At 41.5% G+C, this 20,805-nt stretch overlaps 2 protein-coding genes across 2 annotated transcripts in view; one reads left to right on the top strand and one right to left on the bottom strand.

Annotated features, from left to right (window-relative positions):
• The window catches only part of PPP4R1 (protein phosphatase 4 regulatory subunit 1), a 68,447-nt gene extending 53,747 nt beyond the window's left edge, over positions 1-14,700 (bottom strand). Inside the window, exons 1-2 of the mRNA XM_086608574.1 lie at positions 14,673-14,700; positions 14,345-14,389 (exon numbers count right to left, since the gene is read on the bottom strand). Of these exons, the coding sequence (XP_086464700.1) occupies positions 14,345-14,389; positions 14,673-14,679 (52 nt within the window). The 5' untranslated portion in view covers positions 14,680-14,700. The remainder of the gene's footprint in view (positions 1-14,344; positions 14,390-14,672) is intronic.
• A 512-nt stretch (positions 14,701-15,212) lies between these two features.
• Positions 15,213-20,805, top strand: part of RAB31 (RAB31, member RAS oncogene family) — an 80,830-nt gene continuing 75,237 nt past the window's right edge. Inside the window, exon 1 of the mRNA XM_086609294.1 lies at positions 15,213-15,403. Coding sequence (XP_086465420.1) covers positions 15,213-15,403 — 191 coding nt within the window. The remainder of the gene's footprint in view (positions 15,404-20,805) is intronic.

Genomic DNA, 20,805 nt, shown 5'->3' with positions numbered 1-20,805 from the left:
TACAGGAGAAAGAAAAAAAGATTATTGCTCTTACCTTCCACACAATTATACTGTGTTACATAAATTGGTTATTAGACATTGTATCATTATGTGTTCATCATTCAGAATACACAAGCAGCTACCATTTTCTGAACGTCTTCCTTAACGCATTTCAAATGTCAAAAGATTTAATGCCAAACTCTCCATAAAAGTAATATTTTTTTTATACCTAAACTGAGTTAATAGCACCCCTTTACCAACAAACTAACTCTCCCATTTTCTAGGTAGAGAATCAATGGACATTGTTTAATTGGTCAAAAACAAAACTCATCCCTGGAGAAGGGTCCAAATTCTACAGTTGCTGATAGGATATGAAATCCTTGCCAGAAATCAAATTAAGAAGTGATGGGAAAAGAGCACAGGCACAAGAAGAATCTGAGAGATAAGGGCAAGGACGAAAGTCTGGTAGGAGCTGCAAGACAAAGTAGATGGAAGAGCAACCTGGGGACAGGAAATCGTGTTCTTGGATACATCTAAGGTAGAGGATAACAAACTGCAGGGGGAGGAAGGGAAAGCTGAAAAAAGTCAGCTGCAGAAAGCTATTGGAGCATAAAGGGAAAGCACTTAGCAACCCCAGGCTTACACAACTGTTTGAATCAGTGTTGGGGGTGGGTTTGTTGGTTTGGGGGGGTTGTTTGGGGTTTTTTGGTTTGTTTGTTTTGTGGGGTTTTTTTCTTCAAGAATCAGTTTTATTTTCACAGGAAATGTGGGGAAGGTAAAAATACACTCATAACACAAGTTAGGATTTTATGTCAGGTTAAGTCAACAAGGATCAGGCTACATCTTTTGACAGGCCCACAGGTCTTGAATTCGACCCACTGATCCAACTAAAACCAGAGGTTTTCCTGTGTTTATAGTTACACCATGTACCTATCTCAATAGGCTAGTCTTTTTAGAACAGAATATTTCAGTTGAAGGGACCTACAACAATCATCTAGCCCAACTGCCTGACCACTTCAGCTGATCAAACGTTAAAGCAAATTACTAAGGGCATTGCTCAAATGCCTCAAACACTGACAGACCTGGGGCATCAACCACCTGTCTAGGAAGCCTGTTCCAGGGTTTGACCACCCTCTTGGTAAAGAAAAGCTTCCTAATGTCCAGTTTAAACCTCCCCTGGTGCAGCTTTGAACTGTTCCCACGTGTCCCAGCACTGGATCCCAAGGAGAAGAGTGATCTCTTGCACCTCCTTCTCCACTTCCCCTCCTCAGGAAGCCGTAGAGAGCAACAAGATTATCCCTCAGCCTCCTCTTCTCCAAACTAGACAAACTCAGAGCCCTTCAACCCTTCTCATAGGAGCTCCCTATCGAACATTTTATTGTACGCGAGCTCCTACTGTCAGAGGGCTGACTCAAGACATGCTTTGCAGTAAAAAACACAGATGGATTTCTAAACTATGGCACTTAAATTAATATGGTTAAGTTGTAACAAACTGGGGAGAAAAAATATCACTTTAATATTTCAGTGAAATTATTTCTATGACAGGGTTCTATTTTCTTATTTTAAAATCTGTTGATCATACTATAAATTAAAAGCATAAATTGAAGAAAATATGTCAAAATATCAACACAATTATGGTGACCAATATAATTATTTTTATTTAGCTATCGAATGCGTGAATAAAAAAAAAATAAAATAAATGCTGACCATTATATCAACCACCACTAGTTCTTCCATTTCTCTCAACCTCATATTCCATGTTCCTCTCTTTCCCCTTTACATTTATTCTCCTCTAATACTCCTACAGTGAGTGGTCCAATGTAGATGCCATCTTAGATGGTGAAGAACTTGGTGCCTGTTTGCTCTGTATGTTTTAAGGCATAAACATGCACCAACTTTGACTAAATGTCAGATGCCTTTGATTTAGTGAACTGAATGTTCTGACAATTTTTGCCCTGTGAAACCAGTTAAGTCAACGAAACTGCAAAATCCCCTCTATATCAGATGTAAATATCAGTGATAAAAATACCAGCAGCTGTTTACAATTTATGTTTGATGTCTCCTACTAGTTCAAACAGAAAGTGAGGTGTGTGGATTTGACTCTGCTGTGTTTGTGCATTGTAAAATTAAGTTTAGCACTACATAGGGCTTGATGTGCCTCTGCTACTGATGCTGAGCAACATTTATTATTTAAATAATTCCACCATCTCAGCTCAGTCACAAAAGACATCATTCAAATGGCAGCATCCCGATAAACATAACACTAATACCAACAGGTAAGAGAGGGGTGATAAAAATAAATCAATCAGTACATGAACAGTTTATCATTCTTTTAAAGTACTATTACAGTTATCTTACATATTCATTTTCACTTTCAACACCAAAACACCAATCCAAGTGGAGAGGCATCAACGCAGTAGAATTCCCATTCTAATAAAGCCCCTCAAGTCAATGTTTGTCTTTAACTTGTGTCAAATTGTGTCAAAGCATACTTTGCGTTATTCAATAAACTGGGTCACTTTGATATTGCCTACATTTGGAAAGTTATTCTAAAAAAGCTATCAAAAAGGCTGTTAACTGAATATTGCCTCTTCAGCCCTCCTCTGCTTTCCACACAACTTCGAGCACTTGCCCAAGTACCACAGGACCTTTTGCAAATTATACAAATGCAAAAACCACCCCTGAACACAAGCATGCTGGTTTTGGCTGGAATAGAGTTAAAATTCTTCACGGTAGCTTGTATACAGCTATTTTACACACCTCCAACCTACTGGCAGGGCAGTCTGAGGAGTAGAAAAGGCCTTGACACTGTGCAGCAGTAGCTAAAACATCTGTTTCAACAGTGTTTTCAACACAAATCCAAAACACAGCCCCATACTAGCTACTATGAAGAAATTTAACTCTATTCTAGCCAAACCTAGTAAAAGAAATCTTGGCTAGTTCAAATGTAGAAGATTCAGGTTCATTTCCACTTCAGAATGTAGACCAGGCAACAGAGCCACGTGTTACTTTCCTCTCCTGCTGCAGAAAAACTACAAGTCACTTCCCTTATTTTCTCCACTTTCTCAAACCAGTACAACTAAGCCCAGACCAAATGCTCAGAAGGCATCTAAGCTACAAGACATCACTGAAAACTAATGTCATTTCAGAGCCTAAGTACCTTTTAATCTGGTCTTATGTGTTCACACCAACATGCAAAAGAAGTAGAGCTAAAAAATTAGGAGTTTCTATAAAAACACCCTATCGCAGCAGTTTAAAGTCTCTCATGGTGATGGAGTAGGAACAAGTAATTGGACAACAGTGCAAAAAGCAATCACAGTGCCCCTATTTTCTGTCCACATAAGCATTAAAGCAGAGCAAAATGAATAAATGCATTAATTTATCTAGATTAAGCGGCTTGCATCTTATCTTCAAAATACTACACTACTGCCGCCAAACACAAGTCAGCATCGCATAACAAGATAAGCACTTCATCAGTGCTTGAGGATTTTGTTTCAGTATCTGACTATCACTGACTTGTTGTGTGACACAAGCCAACCAACTCCTCCTCTCTGTACCTTCATTTTCCTGTCCAATCATTTGTTTGATTGTTTTTGTAGAAGTTGTTCAGGCTTGTCTATCTATCTTGCATCTGGTTCATAGTGTACCAAGAATATTTTAACACTTCCCCCTTTAAGCTCTCCTGTTTCTCCCAAGTTCTCCTCTGTCTTATGGCAAGGATACAACAATTACTTGCCACAATTATTAACTAACATGAACCATACAGCAATCTTGTTGAGACACACTATGTTTAGAGGTGCTTAGTCAACCACTGACAAGCTTGGTTGAGCATACAACAACAAAACAGAAGTCCATGTAAAACTCAGGCCCCTATAAAACCGTAGTCTAAAAGCCAATTTGCAAGTCAGCTGATTTTTCTACTACATATCTCATCTTCATAGTATCTTTCACAAAGATCATCATATTGTGTCTTTTACACACAAGCGTACAAGATCATGTTTGAAAAAATAATTACTATTTTTCTTTTATTTAATAATGCATAAACTCTTTGCCATGGACTGTTCAGTAGCAAGGTTTACGTGTATTCTTTTTGTTCTTCTGTATCTGATTTGGCAGATACATCCTCCCTCATTTTGGCATGGAAACTCAATAACAAGAAGATGTATTCTCAAAATGAGCAGTTTTCATTTCTCAAAGCTGATCAACAAACGATTTTAAAGATTCATGATTTCCAACTAACATTACAGTCCTCTCATTTAATCTTTTGCATTCCCAAAGCGTTCTTAAGATCTATTAAGAAGTCTCTATGGCAGTTGCTACAGATAAATCTAGTAAAATGGACTAATTTTTATTCAACTGTAGTACAGGCTATTTGTTACGATCTACATCAATTGTTACCATAAGCATGTTCAGGTTAATACAGCACTTTATATAAAGAAAGGACTTAGATCTGTTCTGCTATTCAAGCAAGAAATTTTTTTAATTATAAAGCAAACTAGTAGTCCTAAAAGCCCAAATATTTGATATCATGATCACAAAATAATAGCAGCAAGTTTTCTTCTAAGTCACCATCCTCTACTCTGTGAAAAAATAAATTCACATCACACTCAGATTTCTGCAGAACACAAGTAGTGTTCTCAGCCCTTCAGTATTGTAAATACATTCCTTTCCATCTCATTTTCTGTAAGAAGTATTGTTTGGCATCTTGATGTTCTGCAAAGAGAAACCCACCTCAGCATCAGCATGGAAGCTAAACATCTGTATTTGTCTACCATTAAGAACTCACTACTCTCACCCTTTCATACTGTACTATATTCCAGCTCCGGTTCCGCAGTGACATCACAGACCAAAGCATCGGTCACGCTATTTCAGCTTCATTTGCCACCACAAATTCACTGGACTGCTTCAGTAACATTAACCAAGAGGTACTGCGATGACAGTTACACAAATATTACAGAATGCGTTTGTAATGCTGAGTTCCACCACCTTGCCTGCCAGATCCAAACATCACTCACTGGTGATCATAGATCCCACTGTCAGAAAGCGCGAGCTGATTTTTCGAAGAGACACTTAAAATATATCATCTCTGTTCTCCTGCTGTAGTCTGAGACTGAAAATGCAAATGAGATGCCACAAGTTTACCCTGATATAGCAAATGTTTTCAGAGAAAAATGCGAGTCTGAACAGTGTGTGATTTTACTCAGTAAAATTACAAAACAAGCGAACAAAAGTATAAAGGGGAATCTGCAAGTGATACTCTAAGATTCCAGTCTGTCCATCGTATTAGCAGAAATAAGAGCTACGCTTCCCTTTCTCCGTCTCTCCCCCAAATTTCCCCTTCAAACATGGAGCACTATCCACCTTCAGCCTCTTCCAAACGTGGTGAAGTCACCACACCTGAATGCATAGATTTTGCCATCTGCACTCCAAGTTTGGTGTGACTGGGTTTGGTGGGGGGGGGGGAGAAGGAGGGCTGTAGGAGCAAGGAATAAGATAAGAAGGGGGAAACACAAAGCAGCTCTGATGCGAAGCTGCTGTGCTAACAGCTAGGCTTACCGCATCAGCCCCTACGTAGCACTTTCACAGCAAAGCCTGCTAACAGCCTGAAGTACAGGCAGAGCAAACCCTTGATAATAAAGCTTCGCTATAGGCTTGAGGGGGAGCATGTAGCAGATGAAAAAACGACACAGGAATCAAAATCAGCAGCTATTTACATACAGAACTTATGCAAGTACAGCACAGCAAATTTAAAAGAACCACTAGACTAAACATAACAGATTAAGAAAATATTTTCATTTAGCAAAGGCCTTCAAAAAAAGGTACAGTTATCAAGCATGCCAAAGGAGTTGCATCTCCCATCAAGCATCAGAGGAAACAAGGGGCAATAAAAAATTCTTTAAGCAACAAGGACAGCTGCAGCTACAGACAAGCTTGTCTCTTTGAGGCGTACGCAAGCAGCACTGAAAATCCTGATTTGCTCTGAAACAAAGGAATAGTTCTATATCTCGTCATTTATTTGCACAACAGCAGAATGTACTTCACCAGCTAACAGGTTTCGATCTGCAAAAAAAGCTGGCCCAGAGGAAAATGAAAAAAAAATAAGGATATCCAAGCTAACAGTTAAAACAATCAACAGTTTATATTTTGTCCGCCAATTTCCTGTTGAGAGCATGTCACACCCATCACCATGGTACTCAAGTCTCCCTGCTATTTAAGTCTCTATCTTTTACCCCTTCCAAACAATTGCATACAATTAAGAATCATGGAATGAAGCTGAAGTGAAGCAAAAATCAGCTCATGCAAGCAGAAGGTTCCTCCAAGGTATTATTTTCTCCTCTACAAGTTCCTTACAGTCAAAGAAAGGTACCCACCCTCTCTCTGCAGAGCACTGCTGCTTGTAGGATTTTTGATGGCCTCCATGACTGACTGAGAATTTTGTAGCAAAGAGAATTCGACTTTCATCTTCAACCAAGATCTGTTCTCCCTGGTCCTACCATAACAGGATACATGAATTCATTGCATTTGGGCCCATGCTCAAATTCTGCCCCTAACTGAGTATCTGGTAAACACAAAAACACAAGTTCAAACTACATATGCTTTAACCTTGGACTGACTGGAAGGAAGAGCATTATGAAGCAAGCAGTTGAAGCTCAAATGCCCCAAAGGCATGTGCTAGCTTTGCAATGCCGATGTGACACCAGGAGTTGTAACACATCAGCTACTAACCCAACTGCTCCACTTGAATCAAGTGTCGCTCCGCTGTGCAGTTACTTCAACCAGGTCAGTCACTGTAACTGCAATATACTTACTTGGGCTAAACACTGTAGAGAAGGCAAGTTTATGACTAGTACATCCATAATCTATAAAACATGGCTTTGCAACATAAATCACTTTGATCTTCCTAACTGTGCTTCTCCTGTCTCCACTTAAACCCCAGACAATGCTCTTGAGACATTGTTTGACAGCATTCAAAACTCTTGGTGGGATATGCCTTCATGTTTCCTGAGTGTTCAGAGGTGGAAATTCTTTCTGCAACTCTTCACACTTTTCTTCCTTCTGCAACTCTCCACACTTTTCATGTCTGTACTCAGCATAAAGTATAAAACTAGTCTATAGGAGAAGACTGAGCAGTACAGAATGCTGTGAATTCACTCTGAAGTAGTAAGAACAGCCGTGGGTGTTAATTTCAATGTTATTTAAAATAGTTTCCTCTAATAAAACATACATACGAGCAAACTTGCACAAGCAAATATCCCTACAGACTAATCAAACTATTCCTCCTATAGAGGCTAGAGAGGAAGGAAAAGGTGGTCCCTCTTCCATTCAAATATTGGGGAACTGTTCAGGCACTATGGCAACAAGACAAAAAAAATACCTAAGCAGACTTGTTTTGAGAAAAATGCTCCAACAGTCTGCATTAGCACTCATGTAGAACATCACTTTTATATATTAATCTATTTAGCTTTAACAGAAATTGTGTCTCAGAATAATGTGTATTTATTGTACTATTTGCCTTTCACTTTACTTTAAAACTTGTAATAAAAAACAACCCCACCAACCCAGCACTCTCAACTCCCAGTGGAGTCGTTTTGCTATTGCGAATGAACACCCCTCACAAACATATTTTGACACTTCATTCAACCTATATATTGGACAGGATTTTAACGCCAGAAAGAACCACAGCATTCCAGTCAAACCAAGAAAACGCCACTTTAATTTTTCTTATGCTATATCTTCTAGAGCAGGCAGAGAAGCCCTGATGTTCTGGGTTCCTTTAGGGGCAGCTGTCCCTGCCTCGCTCTTCCAAAGACACAATTGTTACTCCAGCTCTCAAAGCAGAAGCTATTCTTTCATCTAGTTCTGCTGGTGTTACAAGTCATCTCTTGCAGCTACTACTCTTACAATGAAAACTTCTAGCCCACACAGAGGGAAAGCCTCAGCAGCAAGACACACAGGAAAGAGTGGCATTTTATCTTCAAGACACTGCGGTCTACCATCTCCACAATAGGTCAGTAGTCAGAAACAACTGCACGAACACCAAGGTTTCACTCTATATTAAGCTTAAGATTTAGGAAAGAGATGGAAATTTTCAGACTCATTCAGGCCTTCCCCTTTTTGCTTTTTTCCTCCCAGAGGGAGAGAAAGAGAGAAGGAGAATACCTGAAGCCCTAGAAGATAAATCAGGAGACAAAGACAAAATGAAAAAAAAAAAAAAAAAAAAAGAGGAGCTGGCAACCTTAATTGAGGATTCCTGTCACAGAAAGGAACATAAAAGGTGGCTGGTAAAAATCACATTTCCACATTAGAAGTGATGCTACTGGTCTTGGGAAGCTGAAAGCCTGGAAAATTACCTCCTCTTCAATCCTTCACTAGGCGTAATGGAGAAAACATGTGTGTGCAGCTGCACAAGGAAGGTTCATTAGCCTATATCAAATCAAGCACAACCCTTTCGTCACATCATCTCCTTCTCTCTGGGATCCTAAGAGGTTGTTCGAGAAAGAGACACTAATCATTACCCATCCGAGATTGCTAAAATCAGAATTCCATGGGGACACAGCCATCCACCTGAGTCTCCCAGCTTTTATGAGGGTCAATCACCACATTAAAAGACAAAGAAATGAACTGAAGCATCAGGAGAATTAAAACCTGATCTCTGGGGAAACAACAGACTTAACAAGTATGTTTCATTACCATTAAAAAATAGTTATTAGATTCCCAACAGAACAGAATCTCAGTCACCCCAGAGAACTTAAACAGAGAGTCTGCCATTAATTCTGTTATTACTTTTTGCAACACAGACATTAAGGACTGTGGATTACCGAAATGCCAACCCAGTAACTCAAACTGTCTCAGCACTCTTTCACCAGAGCTAAGTCTTTGATGGGACCAAAAGGTCAGTAGTGCAACATGGCATTTGAACATTACGTTGGAAATTTAGCTATACTCAAAGCTGGAATTAAGTCTAAGAAATGACGTGACTTGCAGTCCATACATAACAACTAACTGCCTAACCAAATTTGCTAATTCTTGTTCTGTGATAAAGGAACAAAGGAACCACAACACAAAAGCTTCTGATATTGCTACATACAGCTGCAGGAAAGGTAAGGTTAATTTTAACATACTGAACGCACGTTACCCTAGCATAATTCACAGCAAGGGAATGAGAACTCAACACAGCATCAAGCTGTGATTGTGATTTGACACCACAGGGAAATACAGACTGATTTTTTTAAAAAACAAAAAACAAAGCAAAAACCCACACAACTAAAAACACTAAAAAAAAACTTGCACCACCCTTTTAACTTTAAGTATTACCAAAAAAAAAAAAAAATTTAAAAGAAATAAATTAAATTAAAATTAGCTTCTAGTTGAGAAGAGACTTGTGTGCTATCCAAAGTCTAACAGAATAATTCAATTAAAAGCATTCAACCAACACATGCTCACTGCTATTGCCAGATGATTTGCTGACCACCTGGAATAAGAACACACCAAAGATAAACAAGATTCTGATACCTGCAGATACACAAAAAGTACTTTCTTCAGCTCTGCTAAATAACTGGTTCACTCACAGTCGAGAAGCCCACTGGGAGGGAAGGCTAGAAAAAACTGTCTTCCCTTTCCAATGAACAAAAAAGAACTCAATACAAAAACCAGAGGTATATTAGATTATAGCTACTGTATTTCTTTCTTTTTAATCTTTAGAACTGTTCAATCCACTAGGAAAATCTAACCAGTAACATTAGATTTGCTAGTTGTAAAAACTATCATATTGTTGAATTTTAAAATCGATCTTACTGTTAAAGTCTTATACTAAGGAAAATAAGTCTACACACAGGTGTGTATATATATTTCTGTATAAAAACTCATTTAATAGTTCTAATAGAAGTGTCTAAACTATGCTTAAATATTAAAATACCATTTTCTGCATTTTTAGTTAAAACATCTCAACACTACAGGTATAGAAAAAGGTAACTATCACTTATCATTTTTCAACACAATAAAAGGTAAAGCTTCAGAATCTGAATGTTAAGGTACATAACCAAAGTACATATATAGTACTTGCAACTATGAAAAGTTCAAATGTTGCATGTAAGTGCAGCTGCCAGTGACCAATAATAAACATTTTTTCAAACACAAACGCTAAACAGTATTAAAACCAGTTATTAGATAGAAGTTTCTTTTCTTTCCTGATTTAAATCACAATTAAAAATACCAAGTTAAATAAAGCTATCCTCTTTCACAATCTGAATTCTAATTACAGATGGGTCTATTTTTTCAGAATACACATCCCGCAGACATCAATGGACAGACTGAAAGAAGTCAGCATCACGGTACATTTGATTGCATCTATCTGTACTGATCAGTTCAATCTTCAGAAACATCCGAGGGGAAGGGGATGTCGAACACAAACTCTCTAGGAAGAGTCATAAAGAACATTTTATTTATCATCAGACATATATAATTCTATAACCTCCTGTGTTTGCTTTTCAACCATTTTTTTGCTTCTTTTCTTTTCTGTTCTATGCTTAAGCTTATACAGTTACGTTATTCTATTTTGATTTTGTATGCGCAAAACAAAGATCTGAACAAAAGCCAAATTTTCCCTGACTTCTTTTCATATACTGTACAAGTTTTTACACAAAAGATCAAGGAAGCCAATAGTCCAAGTAGCATTATGGGTAACTGTCCAGCTGACACTGAACCGCTACCTTAATTTTTCCACCTTAGAGCAGCCAGATGAGATGGTGAGTCTTCTGCAAGCTTCCACTTTGAATTTTCACCCTATTGCCTTTAGAGTGGGGTTTGGTTTTTTATCTCCTTAATGGATATAATGCAAGGATTTTTCTTAGGTTCACCTTCATATAGATGAAATGCAATGATACATTACTCACTTGGGGGGTTAGAGTCAGTAACAAAGTTACTTTTCACAAGAAGAACTTACGTTTAGGAATTAAATTTATTTTATAACCTTTTCTATGTTCAGCCAGGATTCATTCACTGACTTTTTTATTATTATTATTTCAAACTACCAAACAAGGAAAAGCCACTGGCTGAATATGGGAGCACCAGAATTTCTTTAAATATTATCATAGCTTCTGACATCAGGAGGTACCTCTACAGAAGCAAAATATTAGCTAAAATTGAAGTACGGAAATACCACGTGCCAAGCTATGTAACTACTTAAAGCAATCATCTGTGTAATGTACCATCAGGTATAAAAGTATGCATTCACCTGGGGAAAAAAAAAAAAAAAAAAAATCAGAGCTTTCCAGTGGTTACCAAGCAACCAAGAGCAGAAAATAATATGAAGCTTTCCAAATAGAAATGCAAACCAAAGCTGAAATTAATTATTTACAAGTCAATCCAGCTGGTTTATCAACCACTCTCTAAAAGCCTTTCTTACAAAAGCTCCTGTTTAATCTCCGACTTCTTAAACAAATGGCAATTTCTAAATAGATGCCTTCCACAGCATGTATTCTGAAGGTCTCCCACTACTCCAAAAGCAGATTTACTACTCTCTGTTGAAATCCAGAAATGTTTCATTTAATCTAAATATTTATCAAGCTCTCTTTGGGAAAAGGTAAACTTTCTTTTACAAGCAACTGTTAAAACAGTACTCCAAAGATATACTAATTTACTGTTTTATATTTCAGGTTAATTAGCATCCAAAGGGTTGGCACAATAAATGAGGGGAGACACAAACTGTACAGTTGTACAAGTTGTTGATTAAACTCCAACTTTCCAGTAAAATACTTAATTCCAGATTATTCCATTCCAGACCTTAAAGACAACAATCATAAAACAGTTGTTCTTAAACATCGTGCATCTAAAAAGATACATAGATGTTCCGTTCCTTACTTTTAGCAGCAACTGTACATTGTTTATTGCTCAACTCCAGGACTTTCCCCTACTGCTTTAGAACATGACCAATAAAAGGTATCAGTCACCTTACTGATTCTTTCATTTTCTTTTGTACTTTTATTGTATTAGAAAATGGCGAATCACATTGTAAATTATCATTATAAAAAAAAAAATTGTGATTCAGAATCAAACCTAGACTCACTGACAAGCTACAAAGGAACATCTAATCTAGTAAAAATATCCTAAACCATATGGCCTAATTGGAGACCAAGCTTCAGATGTCCAATCCAGACCTGTACAAATGCATCTACTCTTAATCGCTCCCGGTTTCTCCAGTGTACCTCAGAGATGTTTTGCTGTTGCTTGATACCAGATCAATCAAAAGCCCAAAGATCTATTGGAAACCAAACAGTTCACTTTTCAAAATAGCCAAACAATTTATCTCATCTCACTCTTTTCTTAAAATTCACGTTATTTTACACTTACTTAATTTCTCCTCCTAAATTATACTACCAGGTAGGCCCGCACATCTTTTTCCTTGTTCGTCCTTAACTATAGCTTAGCACATTTAATAGCAAGACCACAGGTGGCAGAATCACACGTGCATAAAAGCTGGCAGCACTTCCAGACTTCACAATTGCATTACTGCTTCAGGAAGGCACCTTTAAACTAGCATCCAACTGTACTGCTCAAAAGAGCTGTAAATATTTGAAATATTTGCAGTAGAGAGCTACTGCAGGGTGGGGTTCACACTTGACAAAACCAGGCAAAAACTGCAGCTTTTTGTGGGCAACCATGAAATGTAATCCCAAACAATGTGTCAACTGGGAACGCTTTCATAAATTGCTTGCGACCTGTTGTACATGTGGATATCTCAAAGAAATACCACTACACAAGAAACAGTGTTTTTGACTAGACATGTAGAGTCTCCCTGGTCTGTATTATTTTTCTTTAGCTCAAACCCACCTCACAAGAACAAAACCACATAAAATTTAGAACCTTAAAGACATCGTGTGACTGAACTATGCCCAGACAGTACACTGACTCATATGATTCCTGTTTCTTCCCTTAAAATAATACACATAAGTATTGAGCTATTCACTTTTATCTGCTTCCATCAAAACCTCAGTAATTTTTAATGAGGTTCCAAATTTTTAGATTTCTATGGCTCCTGCCTTCAGGATGCTCTCATCTGGATTGAGTCATATCTCCACACATATATTATGTTTTTAAAGACAAGACCATAACACTCAAATCATCACCAGAAACCCACGGATTCAGAATCATCTCTCCAATGACTACACTCATATCTTAGTCCAACTCTCGTCAAGAAAAATCATAATTTAAGTGGAAATTTAAGACCATGCTTTTTTTTAAAAAAGTGTGTCACTTCTGAGAAAGCCCTCTTGTAATCACACAAGTTTTCAAAACAGCTACGCTATCTATCTGAATTTCAAGCAAGTAGAATTGAAAAAAAAAAAAAAAACCTTACAGAAAGGCTCCCTCTCTACACGATAAAAGCCTCTTAAATGTCAGATCACGAAACTGAAAAAGATGTAAAACGTTTACAGTTAAATTCCGAAAAGTTAAAATAACACTCTCCTGAAAACGTCAGGCATAAACCGAAAGCTTTTCCTCCTGCAAGCTAGTCCTGGTGAGCGGATCTCTGCACAGACTGCACGTCAGACAGAATACCTTCAGACAGCGACGAGGGTCCGCACGCCCACGGCGGGCTGCCAGGCAAGACGCCTGTGCCTCCGCCTCCGTTTTCACTTTCCGCCCAAAATTTATCCTCCTCTGCTTCCAAGAAGCTCCCTCGGTACTGACATTACCAACAGACGCCTTCTCACCTGAGTAACATTTTACAGCCTGCCCAGCCACGCTTCATACCCCTGAGTTAGTAATTTCGCACCAGAGCCACGTTCTACAATTTGCGCCCTGACATTAACTCTTTTCCACACATCTCTCCAGCAGGGTCAGGAAGAGGGGGCCTGAGGGAGGGGGGTAGGGGACACGACGCAAGAAACAATATAAAAATACACAGATACAAAAGGAACGCTCAACCCACACGCTGCAGCCGCCGACCCGGCAGGTTTCTCCCTCCCGGAGGCGCTCCCCCGTGCCCAGGCCATGAGGGCACGGCTCCCCTCGGCGGCCCGCAGGCTGCCACACCTCCCGGCGGAACGGCCTCCCGCCCGCCCGCCCTCGGCGGCCGTTAACGGAGCCCCCGCGCCCGGCACGCGCGCCCCGCCGGCCAACGCACCCCGCTGCGCGGCGCCGCCGCCCTCCCGCCGGAAAACTCGGCGGAGCCCGGCCTGCCCCACGCGCGCCCGAGTGCGTGTCATACACACAGGCAAGCGCGGAGGATGGCCGTCGTCGTCGCCGCCGCCGCCTCCTCCTCCTCCTTTCCCCCGCCTCCCACAATGCACCGTGGGCGCTCCCAGCTGAAGCCACTTCCTCGCCCGAAAGCCGCCCTGCGCCGCCGCCCCCCGGCCCCACTCACATCCGTCGATCTCCTCCTGCAGGTCCTCCTGGAGCAGCGACAGATCTGCGAGAGATACACCATGAGCCGACGCGCCCGGGCCGCCGCCCCCGCCACGCGTGACCCGGCCCGCCCGCGGGGCCGCCCCCCGCTGCCGCCAGCGGACTCCGCAGGCTGCGCCCCCGCCCCGATCCCACCCCACCCCGCAGCCCCCCGCGCACCGAGCTGGACAGCGGCGCGAAGCGCTTCCGAAGCCAGGGCGGGGGAGAGGAGGAGGGGGGGCAGAGGAGGGCTGGCGCCTCACCGGGGAGGCAGCATGTGCGGAAAGGGGGAGGGGGGCGCTACCTACCCGCCATCTTGCTGCAGCCCCCGCGGGGCGCCGGGCTACATTTAACCCGCGGCCGAGCGGCGAAAGCGGGCGGCGGGAGGGGGCAGATCCTGCGCGGTCCAGGGCCCTGGCCCGGCGGCGTCTCCCTGCGTCCCCGGGAGAGTCGCGCAGGGAGGGAGGGAACGGGCGGGCGGAGGAAGGCGGGAGGAGGGGTCTGGGCCGGACACGCTGCCCCCGCCTCCACCCGGCGGAGCCGCGCTCGCTCGGGCGGGCGGCCGCGCCTCCCCGCCCCTCGCTCTGACTCACGCCCGGAGCCGCCCGGCCCTGCCCGCGGGCGGCGCGGCCAGAGGCCGCCAGGGCGTAGGCGCACGCCCCGGCCCGCTCACCTGGCCTCACCGCTCGCCCCCCCGCCGCCATCTCGGGGGCTGGGCTGCTGCCGAGGGGCGGGAAGGGCCGCGGCGTTGTGGCACGGCCCCGCCGCGCTCCCGGCCCCGCTCTGAAAGGCCCCGGGTCGGGTGTTGTGGGGTCACCTGGAGAGAAAGGCCCGCGCAGGGCGGCGCCATGGGAGTTCTCCTCACCGTGGGCTGCGCGGGGTCGCTTCCAGAGGAAGAGGGGCTCCGCGGGGCTGCGGAAGTTCCCGCTTCGGGCATTGTGCGGTCACCTGGAGAGAAGGGCCCCCTGAGGGGCGGCTGTGCCGCCCACCAGCACCCTCCTGGAGGGAAGTGCCGAGTTCCAGCAGCTGGGAACCCGCGGTTTAAAAATAAGGGGGGTTCTCCACTTCGCCGCCGTGCGTTCTGATTTTCGTTTTAAAAATACACGTTTCAGTTATACACAAAGGTACGGATGGCTTTCTGCTTTTGTTGGCTGTACCTTATGGTTAGCAGTGGTGGTGGTGGTTGTCATCTTAACTGTTTTGATAGATTTTCCACTGTAAATTGGAAGATTAAAAGTGTTGGATAAAACAAATGCTCTAATTAGTTGATACCCAAAGCACTTGATAAAGGACAATTACTGATACTGATGCCACACTGGAGTCTTATTGTAAGAGTCTTCCATCATCTTATTTTTATCTCAGTAATAAGCAAATGAGTTATTTTTGTCCCATTTTTCCAAAAACAATGCAATTTCAGCTCTGTTTTTAACAATGTTTGGCAGCATGTCTTGTAAGCTGCTTTTTAACATCATACTGTTGTTTTCCTTTTGTTTCGTAAGTCGGACCTCTGTAGTCATTACTTCTTTTTGCCATAGTGGCTGAAAATGTGTAATCTTCTTTTAGAATGCACACATTCCTTTTCTTACAATCCTATAGAACAAGCTCTGTCCTGTTTCATATCCGTTCAATCTTTAGACAATTCACTAGGGCCTACTGGTTACTGATTATCCAACACTTGCTTTTATTAGATATATAACCTCAAAATCTGAGTAAATCAAGTAAATTCACCATGACTAAGTTATACAAACCATGCTATTCTCTGCCAGTGTAATTTAAGAGGTGATTCAGGGGAAATATTTGACATCGCAAATAGCTGGCAGTGCTGGCTGTGATAGCAATAGACCTAGAGCAGAAAAATAAGCATACTTGAAGATCCCATTTTTATTATCTCTATTACTGCAAGTTATTTCCAGGCAGTTTCCTCTCCTCTCTGCATCCTTCACCACAATCGAGGCCCAATTTTGCTTCCTCTGAATTCAATAGCAACAGCCTAAAATGGGACGTGCTTGGTTTACTGAAAGAATTGAGGGGTTTGGTTCATTTTTCCAACTCTTTACGAAGAGGTGCTAACATACACTAACAATAGATTGCTGTGGTCTGAGGCCATCAAAGCTACCTTGACCATTATTATCATCAGAACGAGAAATTAAACTTAATGAGATATGTCTGTGACAACTGGGTTTATAATTTGGAAGGCACCAGAATTACTGCTCTTAAAAGTGTATTAACAGTGTTCATTATCATCAATTAATTATTGCTGCATATGTAATGGTCTCTAGGGTATTTAAGATTTTTTTACTTCTAAGTACATATTTGTTTAAAGAGAGGAGGTACAATTTATGCAGTAAAGCAAGGTAAAATGGTGATTGCAAGAGATCATACTTAACATAAATTCATATAAATGAATTCTGGATCTTCCTGTGTGCATGTGATCTTCTTAAGTGGTGGTTAGTTCTTTCTCTGTTGGCAGGACTGTGTGGTATTTAAATAGCACGCATAACAAGGATCTGTGTGATTTAGCCGTGCAAGACAAATTACAATTGTTCAGGACTTGCAAGGTTTTTTTGCTACGTGTTACCTGTAGAACATCAGACTCTGTTCCTCAGGTGCAGTTGGTATCAGCACCATCGCTAGCAGCCACTAGGAAAAGTCTTTTCCTCTGTGAGTAGAAACTCCATAGCAAAACCTTTGGCTCATACAGTGACACACACATGGAGGGGGAAAAAAATAAAAAAATAAAAAAAAAGCTTTATACCAATACATAATGCAAAATCCCACTTAATGAATAAGTAACCAGATATTTCTGAACTTCGTGGCCTCAGTAAATCCCCACATACTCCTTAAGGACCCGATCCAAAGTTCAAGTTGATGGTAAGATTCCCTGCCACTGGTCAGAAGCAAGGCAGACTGTAGGGGAGCGTAAAACAGTTGACGCGCGAATGTCCCTTGGGCCCGCTGATTGAATGACTTTCCATTGATAAGTAATGCTGTACTGGATGGGACACAGAGTTTCAGTGCTCGTGTAACAAAGCTGGGACTACGGCTCAGCGGATGGACTGGATACAATGTTTCAGAACTGATGGAGCAGGACTGGGACTTTCCAGAACTGAGTCAGCAGAAACTCGGAACTTTCGGCAGACAAAGAGAAAGCGAATGTGCGAGACGTGAGAAGACAAAGACTTAGTGAGGAAGGCAGACCGCCGGGGTGACCCCCTAGTTGTCATGCGCAGGCGCAACAGTGGGCATCTTATATAACAAAAAAGGCAGAATGTTGTACCACTCCTGTCACGTACGGGCCCTGCGTGGAGGGACGAAGAGTATAACACAGCCACAGGGGGGGTAACAGGTGGAGACACACTCCTCATCGGAGTCTCCGCAGGGACACCTGCTACATGAAGTGCCTGTCAGCCTCCACCTCGGAATGCAACAATATCCAAGGGTCGACCATGGTCATCACATCAGGAGCGGTAGTGCTGGCAAGTTTGTAAGTAGGTTCGGGTAAGAACAGCACATAGGCAAACTGCTTGTAGGATTTTTAGATACATGTGTGTATATATATATATGTATATATATAAAACCCCACATGTAATCAATGTACCTCTTAACTCTTGTATTCTGTCCTGTTTGTGTGTGAGTGACTGAGACGTACTTATAGCACGAAGCAATTGCGGAGTCTTGATCCGCGGTCCTGTTCTCCGGCGAGGGAGACAGATGAAGTGATGGAAATGTAAGAGTGAATGAGTTATTTTGTTGGCTAATAAATAGTGCGGGTATTGAGCTTTACCACGTGTGTCTGTCTCCTTGCCGAATCCTCGAACCTACCTAAAACACAGACAGAGGACCCTGCAAGCGTAGGACAAATGCTGACTCTTTCAGACAGCGTGATGAACTGCCATTGTAAAATAACATCCCTAATTACGAAAGAAAATTTTCATAATAGACTTGTTTTATTGGACAAGATATGTTAAGGAGCAAGCCATATAGCACCTGCCAACGTTCTAGCAGATTTTATGCTGAAGTTCTAGTCAGTTTGAGTAACTTTACAGAAACTGAGAAATACAAAACTTAAGAAATAAACTCATGTTCGCACACACTCTATCTCATGGAAAATCACACTACAAAAGGGTGGAAGCCAAGGCTACGGATGGAAGGATACAAATGGAAGACTCCTTGGCAAGATCCTTTGCACGTGATAAAAGACACCTGTATTGCTATCTACGTGATGTATCTCAAAAAAGTCCATAGCAGTCAGCAAGACATTATAGCATTTACACAAAGTAGTACATAAATGCTCTCAAACCTACACAAGTGACCAAGTTAGACACCAGATACCCAACATCCATACAGACATATTTGCAGCATGTTATTCTGAGTTGGACTAGTGACATTTCTTCAGTCAAAACCACTCCAGATAAAAGGACCTCAGGCTCAAAAACCCCGCAGCCCCAAGAACACACCCATATTATTATATTTCTATCTAGCACATTGTTACCTATTTAGTGTGAAGAAGGAAGTCTGATCAGAAAACAATGCCAGCTTTCGACGTCCACATGTTAACCAGCTTTGCATTTCTCCCAGGCTTCTCTTTGTCTGTGGGAAGAGCTTCCCATAAATAGCTGCGAAGCCATCCCACTATCCTCCTTCAGATTCCTCCGCAAAACCATCTTTTCCTGTAAAGCCTACAAAAATATTTATCAGGGTTAGACTACTGGTGCACCAAGGCAACTGCTTATCTCTCGAATAATACTGACTCATAGTTTTCTTGTCCACCCCCAGGATCTGTCTGCACGCATATGTTCTGCTTACGGTTAAACTATACATTCTCTACTTTATAGACCATTTTTTTTGTTCTTTATAGGGTACTTAACCATACTGGCCCATTACTAAATACACAAGTTAAGATACATATATACACGTAAGCATATATAATATGAATTGATACACAGGAAAACCTGATGGCTGAAGCTTGAGACACAGTTGACTTGCATTTGAAAATCTGTCTCATATTGAAGCATTTCTGCTAAAAAGAGGTGTTCTTATGAAGCCTTTCCTTTTTTCTACTTCTTTTCCTTCCTTTATTCTCCTTGCCTTCCTTATTCCTGTTCTTATCTCCCTCCAATAAAAGTTGTTTTTTTTTTTTATGCATCTCTTGTGGTTGTGAAAGTTTTTGACTGTGCACCACACTTTTATTTAATTTTCCCCATTGCCTGAGTAAGAACTTGAGCTGGTGATGACCTGTGAACCTTAATATCAGAGTCCAGCTGCCACTGCTGTTTATAATCCTCGCAGAAGGATTATAACACATTAGTATGCTATTAACACCTATATTTGCTGACAAAGAGTTTGATTAATATAAGTTAAGTTTGCCTTATTAGTTCCTCATGTCATTCCAGGACAGCAACAAATTCAGTGGCAAGTCCAAGTGATGCTCAGACTTCTCAAACTCGGAAATACCCACCTGAGGTACATCCTGGTTTTACATTAAGGCTGCGCTTGGAGCTCACAATGGCTACTGGCATTAATTTGCAAGCAAAGCCATTGCACCAATGGCAAGAAGATGGTGGCTGCATGGGCGAAAGGAAGAGAGGCATGTAAATCAGGAGACAATCTTGATGTCTCGTTTTGCAGTTAAGACGACCATCAGTGGTGATATCCTCAGCTCCTTTGGCTACAGACACTGTATGAGGGTGGTCTGTGATCTTCATTGCGGGCAAGCGAAAGTTTGTGTCTGTACCTGATCCTACAGGTGCTCAAGCTCACTGCAGAAGAGGACAAAGAATTAATATATCAGAGGCTGTTTCAGAGAGCGGGTCTCATTGTTTGAGAGGATTCCTCCTTGTTCAGTAACTCACCTGGACACAGGTTTTCCTTTAAGAGAGTTGTGCTACAGCTCTGAGATGCTCTGCTTCAGGAATCATGTGTCGTGCACACGTATGCTGCAGGAAGACTGAATCACTAATCAAACAAGGCAGAGTTCAGGTTGTACCAATGTACGTTAGCTCTGGATTTCCTGGTTCTCAAAGCTTTTTTTCTCAATGACATACTGGAAGGAAACAAGACTGGGCAACCAGGAACTCTGAATCTTTTTCTCATTGAATTGCCAATTGATTTTTTTTTTTTTTTAACAGAGAGAAAAAAATCTGAATTTTGGCTATTTCAAGAAATCATGGCAACTACATATAGGTGCAGCTGAAATATTACTGTGTAGCTTCATCTTAGAGCTCCAAATAATTTTGAAAGGAAATAAATGTCATTATTCTTGTCTTACAGGTACAGAAAGAGAGAACAAAAGAAGCAAAATGATGTGCCTGATACTGCTTGAGGCCTGAGATGGAAAACAGCGAATAAGATAAAACACATCCAAAAAAACCTCCTGTGCTGTTTTTTGCTATCTGATGCCATTACATATATACAGGTAGCAATCTAACGCATGGTTCCTAA

This window comes from Tauraco erythrolophus, chromosome 3, assembly GCF_009769465.1.
Source record: "Tauraco erythrolophus isolate bTauEry1 chromosome 3, bTauEry1.pri, whole genome shotgun sequence".
Lineage (NCBI taxonomy): Eukaryota > Metazoa > Chordata > Aves > Musophagiformes > Musophagidae > Tauraco > Tauraco erythrolophus.
Note: the sequence above shows the minus strand (reverse complement) of the source record. Positions and strands in the feature narration are given on the sequence as shown.